At 46.7% G+C, this 12176-nt stretch overlaps 1 protein-coding gene across 1 annotated transcript in view; it reads right to left on the bottom strand.

Annotated features, from left to right (window-relative positions):
• UBR5 (ubiquitin protein ligase E3 component n-recognin 5) overlaps positions 1-2333 on the bottom strand; it is an 84657-nt gene extending 82324 nt beyond the window's left edge. The window contains exon 1 of the mRNA XM_063171566.1: positions 2239-2333. Within this exon, the coding sequence (XP_063027636.1) occupies positions 2239-2300 (62 nt within the window). The 5' untranslated portion in view covers positions 2301-2333. The remainder of the gene's footprint in view (positions 1-2238) is intronic.
• Between the last annotated feature and the right edge of the window lie 9843 nt (positions 2334-12176).

Here is a 12176-nt window from a genome sequence, read left to right as displayed (position 1 = left end):
GTGTCCTGGATCCTGAATACATGGAACTGCAGCGATAAATGCCTTGGGTTTTAAGTGATTACTCCTCAGGAGCAGAACACAAATCCATCACTGAAAGCATACAATACAGAAATATGATCCCAAAATCTGATTTTGACAAACAACTATCCTTCAGAATACGGACAGAAAAAAACCCTGACTGACCACTGGCTGCAGCACAAACTCAAAAAAGCCCATAAAGTGAGAGAGAAAAGAACCAGCACAGAGACACGAGATGTTCCAAGATCCTAACTTCTATCAGTATGAGAATTTATTAAGCTATCTAGATCTTGATCAACATTGACAGAATAGTAATAAGCAGCAATGCTACTGATAAAATTGAACTGGCACTTCCAGCACATATGTGTGTGCCTCAACCCTATTTATGAATCATTCTGATTTCACTGCATTACAAGTTCTGATACACAGCGACTGCACTTTTAGTAAAATTACATTTATGAAGTCGCAATTTCTGACTTTCAGCTCAGATCAAGGAGTCACTTTATTTTTCAGAATAGTCACTATTTAACAGCCCTGCTGCAGCTTTCTCCTTATATTAATTACCACCCATTTTGAAGCTTCCTGTATCAAAAAGTAGGTGTAAGAGCTGCTGCTGTTGTAAGAAAAAAAATTTAAAAAACAAGAAAGCATTATGAAGACTGAAAGGGACTGGTATTTTATATAAATATGTCCACAGAAGAGGTAACATTAAAGAAAAAACAGATGAGCTCTCTCACTTGGAGCAAAGTGTGATAATTACATGCTAAATGTTTTCTAAGGGCCTATCAACATAAAAAGAAAAAAAAAAAAGAAAACCCACTGGGGTCCTTTCAAGTTCAAAGGCCTAGATCTTACTCCAAACCACAAGAGTGCAAGCAATAAGTCCTAACACAGCATCATCTCTCAGTTTGTCACTCTAAAGGAAGATGGTCTATGCCAAATTTGAATGCAGTACCTATGGAGCAAGCAAATCGATTCTGCAGGAATGGCTAGGCCTCCTAGGAAGCAGGATTCTGTAAAATGCATTATCAGGCTATGGGGAAAAAGTACAGTCCACACTAACACACTTCAAGTGTTAGATTTGTTTTATCTTCTCCCTGTGTAAACATATAGACTATGTAGTCAGGCAGAATTTCTGTCTTCAAAACTACCTATTTTCCTCATTGTACACACTCAAACCTCACCTGCTTTAAGAGGCATCTCAGCAAAGACTGCTCCAGGAAAAGTGACCTAACTACAAACGACTGTGAAGCAACCTGGACCCTGACCTACAGTAGTATCAAAATCAGGAGAGTATAACCAAGAGCTCATGCTTTTTAGGACTTAAAAATACTTAAATATTGTTCAGAATCATTAAATATCATTTATCTTTAGTGCAAAAACACTTTAGGTTTCTATCCAGTGATGATTAAACATCACGATTTATTCACACATAAATTTCTGAGAAATTAAAGATTAAGTTTTTAAGAATTCCTGTATAAAAGAGCAGAAGTAAAATTTGCAAGCTATTACACACACCATTACCAATTGCTATAAAAGAAATATTTGACAGCCACACAGATCTGTCAAATAAACGTCAAGCAGTGAAGAAAATTTGGTTCATGGATTCATTTTCTCTCAAAGCACTCCAGTTTCCCTGCAATTTCTCTCCCCCAATCCTACATAAAGTTAGCTGCGTGGTTTCCAGGCTGGCAGCTGTCATCCCCATCTCAGCCAAGCCGCACACCACCAGTGATTCGGAGATCGGGGCTCCTTTTGTATGGAGCACCGGCTGCGTGAGCAGGGAAGGCAGCGCACACCGGCGCTGCGTGTGACAGCGCTGCCGCCTTTATCGCCGCTCCCGTCATTCTCTCTCACACCGCGATCCCCCATCCGCATTGTCTGCCTCGCTCCATCCCTCATTAACATGGACACGTTCTCGCTCCTCCGCCAGGGATCCCCGGGAGCCCGCTCCCTCGGGCAGGGAACCCCCCTCCTCGGCCGGACGCCGGGATTTCCCTGGCCGGCCGCAGCCCCCGCCGGGCCCGCGGCGAAAGCGGCGGCCCCCCAGCCCCGCGCGGGGCGAAGCCGGCGGCGCCGGGGGCCGGGAGAGGCCGCTCGGAGCGGGACGCGCCGGGACCCGGCGGAACCGCGGCCCGGCGGGGGGGGTCGGGCCGGCCCCGCTGCCCCGGGGCCCCTCCCCTCGCCCCCGGGGGGCCCCTCCCCTCCGCCCCCCCTCACCGGTCGTTGAGCTGGTCCTCGGTGCCCGGCAGCGGGTGCACCACGAAGTGGATCGAGGTCATGTTCCGCGCCGGTGCCCCCCCCGGCGGCGGCGGGAGGCGGGCGGGCGGGGGCCGGGCACACAATGGGGGCGGCGGGGGAGGGGGCTCTCGGCCTCCGTCCCTCCCCCGGGGTGGTTCGCGGCCGCCCGGCGGAGTCTAGGGCGCTCGGCGGCCGCGGCGCTGCGGGCGCGGGGCGGGGCGGAACGGCCGCAACGGCGCCGCTCGGAGCTGGGCCCGCGCCGCGCTCACGCACGCGCCGCCATCTTGGCTTCCAGCGGGCCCTTCTCCCTCCCCCCTCCCCCGCCCTCCGTGCGCCGCGACGGGGAAGGGGCGGGGCTCGACCGGCGCGCGCGGCGGCGCGCGTGCAAGCCTCGTGCTGACTGGCGCGCGCGGCTCCCTCCCCTGCCACTAAGCGCGCCGCCGATTGGCCCGGTGCGTCCTCGTCGCGGCGGGCCGCGATGACGTCATTGCGCAAGAGGGACGTAAAGCACCACGTGCCTCACCCCGCTCTCTTCCCCCCCCCGCCCAGAGCGGCTCCCCGGCGGGCGGCGCGCGCGGCTTCCCCTGAGGCGCGGGGCGGGAGCGGAGCCGGAGCCGCTTCCTCTGGGCCCGGGAGGAAGCGGGGGCGGCGGCGTGTGGGGCCGCGATGTGCCCGTCCCAGGGGTGCCCTGTAGGGGGCACAGGGATTTCCCCCGATGCCCGCAGGTGCTTCAAGCCCAGCGCCCGTCAGCACCCACTCTCCGCGGCCGCTGCCGGCTCTGTCCTTTCGAATTGCGTTTCTTGTTGCGTTTCTAGACAGCCTTCCCTGCAGCAGCCGGGATTTTTCACCGTATTTCAGGGAGGTTCCCAGAATCATTAGGGTTGGAAGGGACCTCTGGAGATGATCCAGTCCCTCCAGACCCCGCCAAGGCAGGGTCATCTGGAGCAGGTGACACAAGAACGTGGCCAGGTGGCTTTGGAGTGTCTCCAGAGAGGGAGCGACATCCCTGGGCAGCCCCACAGCATCACTGTGGAATCACTGCTCTGCCACTCTCTGCATAAAGCAGCTCTACCTTACATTGGGATGGAACTTGTTTTCTTACTTGCGTTTCTGGCCTTTAGTCCTCGTCCTATCGTTAGGCACCAGCAAAAGGAGTCTGGCACCATCCTCTTGACACATTCCTTTAAGACATAAATATCTTTGATGCGGTCCCTCTTCAGTCTTCTCCAGGCTAAGCAGTGGGTTGGTGGTATATAAGAATAAAAAGAGCTGCCACGCTGTGAAACTCCCGCTGCCTCTGGCCTTGCATGCCCTCCCTCTGGACAGGCTTCAACTGTTCCACACCTTGCCAATGGAGCTGCTTTGAACAAATTAACATCTCAATGTACCGAAGGTTGAGTAGCAAAGTCAATAAAACAGCCATTTGTTTCTATAGAAACTAAGCACCTTAGCAGGGATTGTACCAAGCATTGATTTTGGTGATTTTTTTTTTTTTTTAACTGGAATTTACTGCTTTTGCAGCCTGCTCTTGCTTGTTTTCAGGAAATCAGAAATTTGGAAAACTGACTTGGAATTTTTTAGCATGTGAGGAATGATGGTAATCACATGATAGCGGTGGCAAAAAGCCTCTGGAAGCTAGTTCAGTGAGTTAGAATTGATTTCTGTGTCTGTATAATCATGAACACTAAAAATCTCAGTTTGTTTCCCCGCTTTCAGACCTTAAGAAACTTTGTAACTTCCCATCTTCCACTCCCCTTTCTTCCTAGGCTCTTTTTCCAGTTCAGCTGCAAGGAGCTAATCCAAGAATAGGCTGATGCAGCTGCTTGCTGCCCAGAGATTTGGGGCGTTTGTGAAGGTTTTTTCCAAACTATCATTAACATGAGGAAATGTCATAGAGAGAAGAAATACTCAATTGATGCATTCCAGATTTCTTAGATGAAGTTTCCCCATATGTTCTGTTCTCAAGTGGCACTGATACTCGAATGCCTTCAAGAATACAAATAAGTAATTTAGCTTATCCTGGGAGGGAAATATTAACAGATTTCTGGAATCTACAAGGCATGGAACAGCACTCATTCTGTTTGGTAGTGAGACAGTGAAGTAGCTGTGCATTTAAAAACTAGTAGGTTCGTGTTTACCTTTTTACATTTTTTCCCTGTTAGGACAGAGCAGAGAGATTATTTATTATTTAGTTCTGTGTTTGACTGTACCTAAGTTTGTTAGGTGTTTTTCTAACTTTTTTTTTTTTCCCTGAAATCAGTCTTTATGTTTTCCCTGAAAATATTTGTGGTGTTTATCACAGTGATTCTCATGAGCTATGTTGACTTCAGTTATTTTATCAGAATCACTTGCATGTTTTGATAAGCACCTGAAAAGCCTTGCTCCTCAACTTGATTTTTTTTTCCCAGATAAAAAAATAAGTATTTCCCTTTGGCAGTCATTTCTTTTTTCCATTGAACAGTAGGAAGATGGGTCATGTGAATTCCCACAGAGCCCTTCTGAATGCTGTCAGGAATTTTTGGTAGGTTTTGGGAAGTTCCAGATAATTATGTTTGGTTTTCTGTTCAAGATGTAGCTCTCCAAAGCCCTTACATTTCCAAATGCAATGACTTGTTCATTGGAATGCTTCAAGGGGATGAGTATAAGGAAGAGATTTCCATTGCTCTCTCCTTTCAACCATTAACACACAGCCTTTAAAAGTTGATGGGTTATGGAAACCTGCTAGATACAGGAAAGGAGTTGGGAAAGTCCTAAGGGGGTGCACATCTGTTAGGCCTCAGCATTCTGCTGCTGGCCATTTCCATGCAATCCTTTTCTGTAGCTTTATTTTACATTGTGTCTAAACCCCACTTTTAGCATTGCTTGTGGCTTTGCCAAGGCAAACACTCAGTGTGACCAAAACTGAAAAAAAAAATTAAAATGGATTCCACTGGAACTTGTATTCAGAGCCAGAATAAACTGGAGTAGTGCAAGTGTCAGCTCTTGTTCACAGGAAGTTTACACTGCTGTCTAAAATGGCAGTGAAGCACAGGTGAGAGGACACAAAGCCAAGTGCTCAGCTGGTGATGTTATTCTGACAGGAGTTTGGAATATGGAGGAAGTTCCAGCTCAGGGATGTCAGGCTGCATCTTACTGGTTGACTTTTGCATTACCAGGAAGAGGCAAGCATTGAACTGCTTTGGCCACTTGTTTTTGGAAGATAATTACAGCTTGATGGCCCTTTGATTATCTGAATTTGACTTCAATAGAATTGCTTTCTGATTGCAGAACAACTCATTCTTACAACTTGTGTTTTTTAAGAACTTCAAAATAGAAGATTTGTCTGAAGTTCTCTCGATTGCCCCAGTCTTGGATGTGAGCATCCAATACTGAAATGATATTTTAAATTCATGTTTGCCAAGTCATGAAAAAATCCTTAAGAACCAAGCCAGATATTTTCTTTACAAAATATATCTTTGAGACAACACTGTATGTCTTGGCCTAAGAAATTTGGCTGCCTACATTGCACAGCTCCTCCATGGGTAGATAGTGCTGTTTTCAGGTGTACAGGTAAAGCAGCAGCTTCCTCATGAAGGTGCAGCTATAAATACACCAACACCCAACCAGCAGAGCAAGTTTCTTGCTGATAGATTTTCTGTGCAAGAGTTTTGTCAACTTGGAAATACCATACAAAATAACTCCTGTGGGATCACTGCTGTCACGTCTGAAATTCAGTTTTGATGAGATTCAGTGTTTCTTGAGGGTTTCAGACTGGTAGAAGCACACAGTTTGGCAAAGATCTCTGGAGGTCATCTTATCCAGCCTCCTGCTCCACAAATGTTCAGTTGCAGTGGATCAGGAGCTTCTGAATAACATTCCCTGGGACAGATTTATTCCCAGCTTCTTGCTAGGCAGCCACTGCAGGCCTGGTGGGTTACACAGGAGTCTGTGTTCGTTCTGAGGGGAGGGGACCTGCTAAAGATGGGAGGCTCGGGGTAAGAGACTGCAGCGGACTTTGCTCTGTAAACAGTGCGAGCAGATGCCAGCAGGTGTACCACAGGCCGGTGGCTGTGGCTGATGGGACCTGCAGAAGTCAGGGAAGAGGCCCTGAGTTGAAGTGAAGGCTTTGGGCAGTGAAGGAGAGCTCCAGAGTGCCCTTTCCAGGCTGTTAACTCCACATGTCCACAGAGATGACATCAGGCTGGCACCGTAAGTATGTATTTTGCTCTGCAAGCAATGAGGCCAGCATTCCTAGAAATGTCAGGCAAGAATGCTGTGCAGAAAACTGCAGTTTCTAGATTGTTCCCAAGGCTGAAAAGAAGTTCCTAAAATGAGCAGCAAAGTACATGACAAGGTTTCCATCACCTTGTGTCACAGACTGAAGCAAGGTAGTTCTTTCATAGCAGAGCTGATGAAAACTCATTTTCCATGGAACTTTTCTTGCACTGGGATTTTCAATGTCTAATAGTGCACACATCATTTCTCTCTGTCCTCAGATTCTTCAGAAACTAAAAAAATCTGAGCTCTGCTTTGACCTTTATCTTTCCCCTAGCTGGAGGACTAGGTGGTTCTCCTGCTGACTCTCCAATGCTTAGGTCAATTAAGCTGGCAGAGATCTCTGAGACCAGAAATTTGTGTCAAAATTTGGCTGAGACTCAGATATTCAGAAGTGCAAATGGTGAGCTTTGACACACGGCCTGGACTGAAATACATTGTTTAAATCGGACAGTTCTGGCGGTGCCTGATTTTCCTTCTCCTCCCTAGTCTGATCTACTCTGCATTTCCTCTCTTCAGCTCTGCAGTGAAGGACTCCAGGAACAGAAATTAGGATTCTGCAAGAAATTTAGCCTCCAAGAAAGCTGGAGAGGGGCTTTCTACAAAGGCACATATAAAGGCTTTGCACTGGAAGGGAGCAGATTTAGGTGAAAGATAAGGCAGAAATTATTCAGTGTGAAGGTGGTGGTGCACTGGAGCAGGCTGCCTGGAGAAGCTGTGGATGTCTCACCCCTGGAAGCATTCAAGGCTGGATGGGGATTTGAGAAACCTGGTCTAGTGGGAGGTATCTCTGCCCATGGCAGGGATTTTGGAACTAGATTTTCTTTAATGTCCCTTCCAACCCAAATAACTCAAGGAACCCATGCTCTGTTTCTCCTTTCTTTACAGTATGGTTTGCTTTCTTTGTGTAGGGATGTTGGCACAACATGTCTGGGATCAAGTAAGGTCTCTGGCCAGTGTTCAGAGGAGTTTGTAGATCCACCAGAACCTGGTGGCCTGAGATTCGACACTCACTTGACATTACTTCTCACCATGGCTGTAGCCCCTTACTTGCATCTTTCTCTTCCAGCTCCCACAGAGACCTCTGAACATCTGTTCCTTCTGACTGGGCATCCAGGACATCTCTTCTTGTCCAGGCCCCACCACAAAGTTTACGTGATCACTTCCTTATGTGTAGACCAGCCCTGGCCACTGACAGATGCAGCTGAGTGTGACAAGAGGAGCTCACCAGGCGCCCTGGGCACTGTGCAGGAGCTGAGGGAGGAGAGGCTGAGGGCAGCCCCTTGTGTGACTGTCCCTGTAAGGGGGGCACAGCTGCCATGGTGGGAGTATCTCTGAGACTTTGTCACCTGGGCAGGTGTTCCTGTGCAGGCAGCTGTAAAACAGAATTGTGTTCTTTTGTATCAGAGCAGCTTCCTTTAAGTTCCTGCTAAGGAAAGACAGAGTTTGTTTGAACTTTGGCAACTTTAAGGTGGGTATATGTTCCTGGGGGCTTTTCTGGGTTCCCTAGGGAATTGCCTTCTCCTTCTTATCTGTCTGCAGGCTGTCAAGGGAGTCCAGGTGATTAACTAGGACAAGAAAAGGGTTTTTTTTATTTTCCTCTTAGTTTCATTTGATTGGGTTAGCTACTCTTGTCTTAACTATATTTACCTTCAAAGATGGCAGTTTTGAAAAAAAAGGAATCATGATTATAAAATGTGTGGGTGAAATGCATTCACAGCAATAGTTCTGTGTGGCCTTGATTCAGGAACTGCCTTCTAAAATTATTGCAGAGTAAATTTGTTTCTGGCAGGGAAAGGAGTGGAGACCTTCCAGGTGAAAAGCAAGTGAATTATTCCATGGACTCTAGTGGGGCCAGGATTTACCTTTCAGCATACATACTTTCAGCCATACATACTTTTTAGCTGCTCTTCCTCTGTCATTAAATAGCCATTTCTCATGGATGGCTATTTATAATATAGGAAGAAACAGTAGATAGTTCTTGGGTTTTAATTCCCTTTGAAAAAAATATTAAAAATTAAACATTTCCAGAGAAGTTCAGTGTAGCACAAAGCAGTGGGTGCCAAGTCCCCAGCCACCCCCATTTTGAGGGTGGTTTTGTTGGCCAGCTCTAACTGTTCCTCATGGACTGAACATCCACAGCTTTCCCAGAGATAACAAGGCACTTTGGGAGCAGAGTTTCCCATTTGGTTTTACCCCAAAGGAGGCCACTTTGTGTGCTCTCAGGCTGCTCCACAACATCAAACAGAAGAGGTGAGAGGAAGCTGAGTTGTGAGCCCAGACTGCTGATTTGAACAATAGCACAGGCACACAGACAGAAAACCTGCAGAAATAGCTGCTTGTGAAATGGCTCCAAAGCAGCCCCCGTTTACAGCTGGCACTTGAAGCAAACCAGAGGCTGTGTCATTTGAGAAGTGGGTTATAAACAGCCAGAGCAGTTCAGGAGAAATTTGGCCTGGCAAAAGGAGTGTACACAGAGGCTACAAATCCACCATCCCTTCTGAAATATCTCTGCCATATTTCAGCAGTTGGAGGTTCCCGTCAGGAGGTGCAGGCAAAGTGTCAAACACAGCCCATTCTCTTTAAAGGATGAGTTTTGCTTCCAGGGATGATTGCACTTTCTGCTAAAAATCTTATGAGCTTTTTTCTTCTTTGTTTTCCTCCTTTCAATCACTAAGGACATTCACATAGAACAGGATGGTTGTTTTTTGCTGTTCTTCCATGTCCCTATAGCATCTTCCCTAGATGAGGACACAGTTGCAGTGGGTCTTGCAACCAGTCACAGAAGTGATTAAATGTCAAAAAAAAAGTAGATGTTAAATTCACGTGAAGAGAGGTAGCTCTAACATTTGGGAATCCCACAAAACAGGGTTTTTATGGTCGTGGTGCTTCAGTACTACTGAAAGGCAGAAAAAAAACTGCAGTAGAGACAGTGGTCAATAGGAAATGCAGCACACAAAGACTGTGCTGGGAACTGCTTTGGCAGTCAACATTTAGCTTCACTGAAACCAATGGAGGAAAAAAATATTAATAAATAGTGTGAAAGTTTTTTCTTCCATTGCAGTTAAGAGGAAAGGTACACAGTTAACTGATGGCTGAGCATTTTATTGTTAATAACAGCAATTGCAACACTGCCTGCATATGTGCTGGTGAGCATATTTCTGTAGGCAGGTAGTTGACATGAAACTGCAGGCAGATTTGCACATTCAGAATTACTTGCTACTAACTGAACATACAGGTAGTTTCACTTGCCTTTTCCTGTGAACTGGGACTTTAATTATTGGGGCTTAAATATTTAATATATTGTCTATTTTTTAACAAAAGTGTCAAGTAAAAGGTTTAGGTATTGCAAAATGGGAAAGGAGAAGAAATTTGGCCCTAAGTCATCTTTGAAACATTTTCATGAAAACTGTAATGCCACTAGAATCTGAAGGAGGGCAGTCAGTATATTATCACTTGCAGGAAACTACAAAGATTGAATTTGCCAGGTAAGCCAGGTATAAACTTGTTAGGATTTGGCAGATCTGTTCACTCATGATTACGTACTCACACTTGGCCTTTACCCCTGTACACTTTGTACAACCTACCTAGACCCAGCTAAATTTGCCTGAGGTTTTCCCTGTCACCATGCCTTCCAGCTGGCAGGGAACTCCTTGGCTGCTCCTCTGGGCAGAATGCCTGCTGGGCACACTGCTGGTGTCCATTGGGAAATGTCTTCTTGTGTCACCTAGCTTTTGGGACTACTGAGGCAAGAGCACAAATACATTGGTTCGGGATGTCCCATTTAGAAATGCTGTTCAATTTTAATGCACAAGCTACAGGCTTTTGCCTGAGGAATGTACAGAAGTTTATAGTATGTAAGGCACTAGGGCAGGAGTTCAAATAGGCTTCAGTCATAATGACAGACAGCTTATCCATTTGGCTTTCTATTTCCTAGGATTCATTCTGCTGTTCTGATAAGCTATGATTTAAAACACACTGAAGTGCCAGTGCAGGCTAACAGCCCCTTTTCCTATACTGAAACACATCATGGAGAGTAAAGACACTGCTTTGTATGTCTCCCAGCATGAGGGAGACAATAACTGAGAGGTATGGGGCTCTGCCCACAAAGACCACCTCACAGGCTGTCAGCTGTATTTGGAGTGGGAATCAGATCCAGAAAACAGATACCTGAATTTAGGTGTCTAATCTCCTGCACTGGAGACTTAGTTATGGCAGTCAATGAGCTGGGAGTGTGATTCATCTGAGGAAATGTAGGTATCCATCCTCTGTTAAGCTGAATCCCTCCTGGCAGTGGGAGGTGGGACACGGAGCTCATCGTGTGTCCACACCTCTGAGTACACAGCCCCAGCCTGGAAGCCCATCCCTGGTAAGGATGTGCTGATGACAGGGATTCAGCCTCCAGCTGCTGCGTTGTTTCTGCAGTTTAATGAGAGGGGTGGGCTGGGCCCCCCCACAAAGGATGGAGCTGCAGAGCCCTCTGGAGAGCCAGAGAGTCTGAGCGTGTGTAGGCAAGCTTCATCCCCTCTGTGAGGGGTGGGTGAGCACATTAGACCTTATTTAGGAAGTCAAAATGGCACTCAAGGCTGTGCAATAAAGAAACAACATCTCTCTGCTAAAATTATTTTTACAACCTCTATTGTCGAGTTCAGACAAATAGACTTAACCAAGCCTTCTTAGCATATGAAACATTAGTATCTACCACTTATGTCTGAACCTATGTTTTAGATTTTATTTTCCAGACAAAAGAGTAATTTAAAATTATGCAAATGAGCTGCCAAAGCAAGGCATTATGCAGATTTGTGAGGCAGGCAGCAGAGTGTTAACCCTTGGTGCTGCAGCTTGCTTCAGAGGGAGCGCTGCTGCTGCAGCTCTGCGTGAATTCCTTCCAGCCCCTGTGCTCTTGAATTACAACGCTCCTGTGGCAGGGCCTGAGGTGTGAGGCTCACCCCCTGCACACCCCCAGTGCCAAGTGGATTTAGGTGGATGGAAGAGCTGTGTTTGCTGCATTGTTCACCTCAGACTCCTGCCCAGCACAAGCGGTACACAAACCTGGTCTGGGCATCTCAGAAAAGACAGGTCTTGTAACTGTCATCTGTGGTTTCATACGGGTTGTTTCCAGAATATTTGAAGTGACTGTCATGGGAGAAATATTAAATTGCTTTTCAAATGCCAGCACTGCAGTAACACTTTAAAAACAATTGACAATGTCAGCTATAAGTCCTCTAGGTTGCTGGCCTGGCTTGTATACACAAGATGCACTAGCAGCCTCGACTTTCTGTAGAGGAAAGCTATTAAAAGAACTCCATGTTGTGCTAATTTGTGGGTTCAATGGCTCATTATCCTACCCAGCTATAAAGGTGGTGGGAATAACTCTCAGTCAGGAATAGATGGGTTTTGATAGAAATCCAAGGTCTGATCTGCTCTGGAAGTTTGCCCTGGTCTCTGCAACTGATGCCAACAGCTGACATAGCCACATTGGTGCAAGCACTAGTGCTGAGCAACAAATCCAGTATTTTATAGAGTAAAGTTTGGCAAATGGCAAGAGCAGGCAAATCCCCAACATGCACAAGGATGTAAGTGCAGCTGATCCCTCATGGAGGTGCCTGATGATGGGTTAAAATAGTGGCAGCCAAGCCCAGGGAAAGAGGGAGAGAGTTCAC

The sequence above is a fragment of the Melospiza melodia genome, chromosome 1 (assembly GCF_035770615.1).
Source record: "Melospiza melodia melodia isolate bMelMel2 chromosome 1, bMelMel2.pri, whole genome shotgun sequence".
In the NCBI taxonomy this organism is placed as follows: Eukaryota; Metazoa; Chordata; class Aves; order Passeriformes; family Passerellidae; genus Melospiza; species Melospiza melodia.
This window is presented reverse-complemented; position numbering and strand designations above follow the sequence as displayed.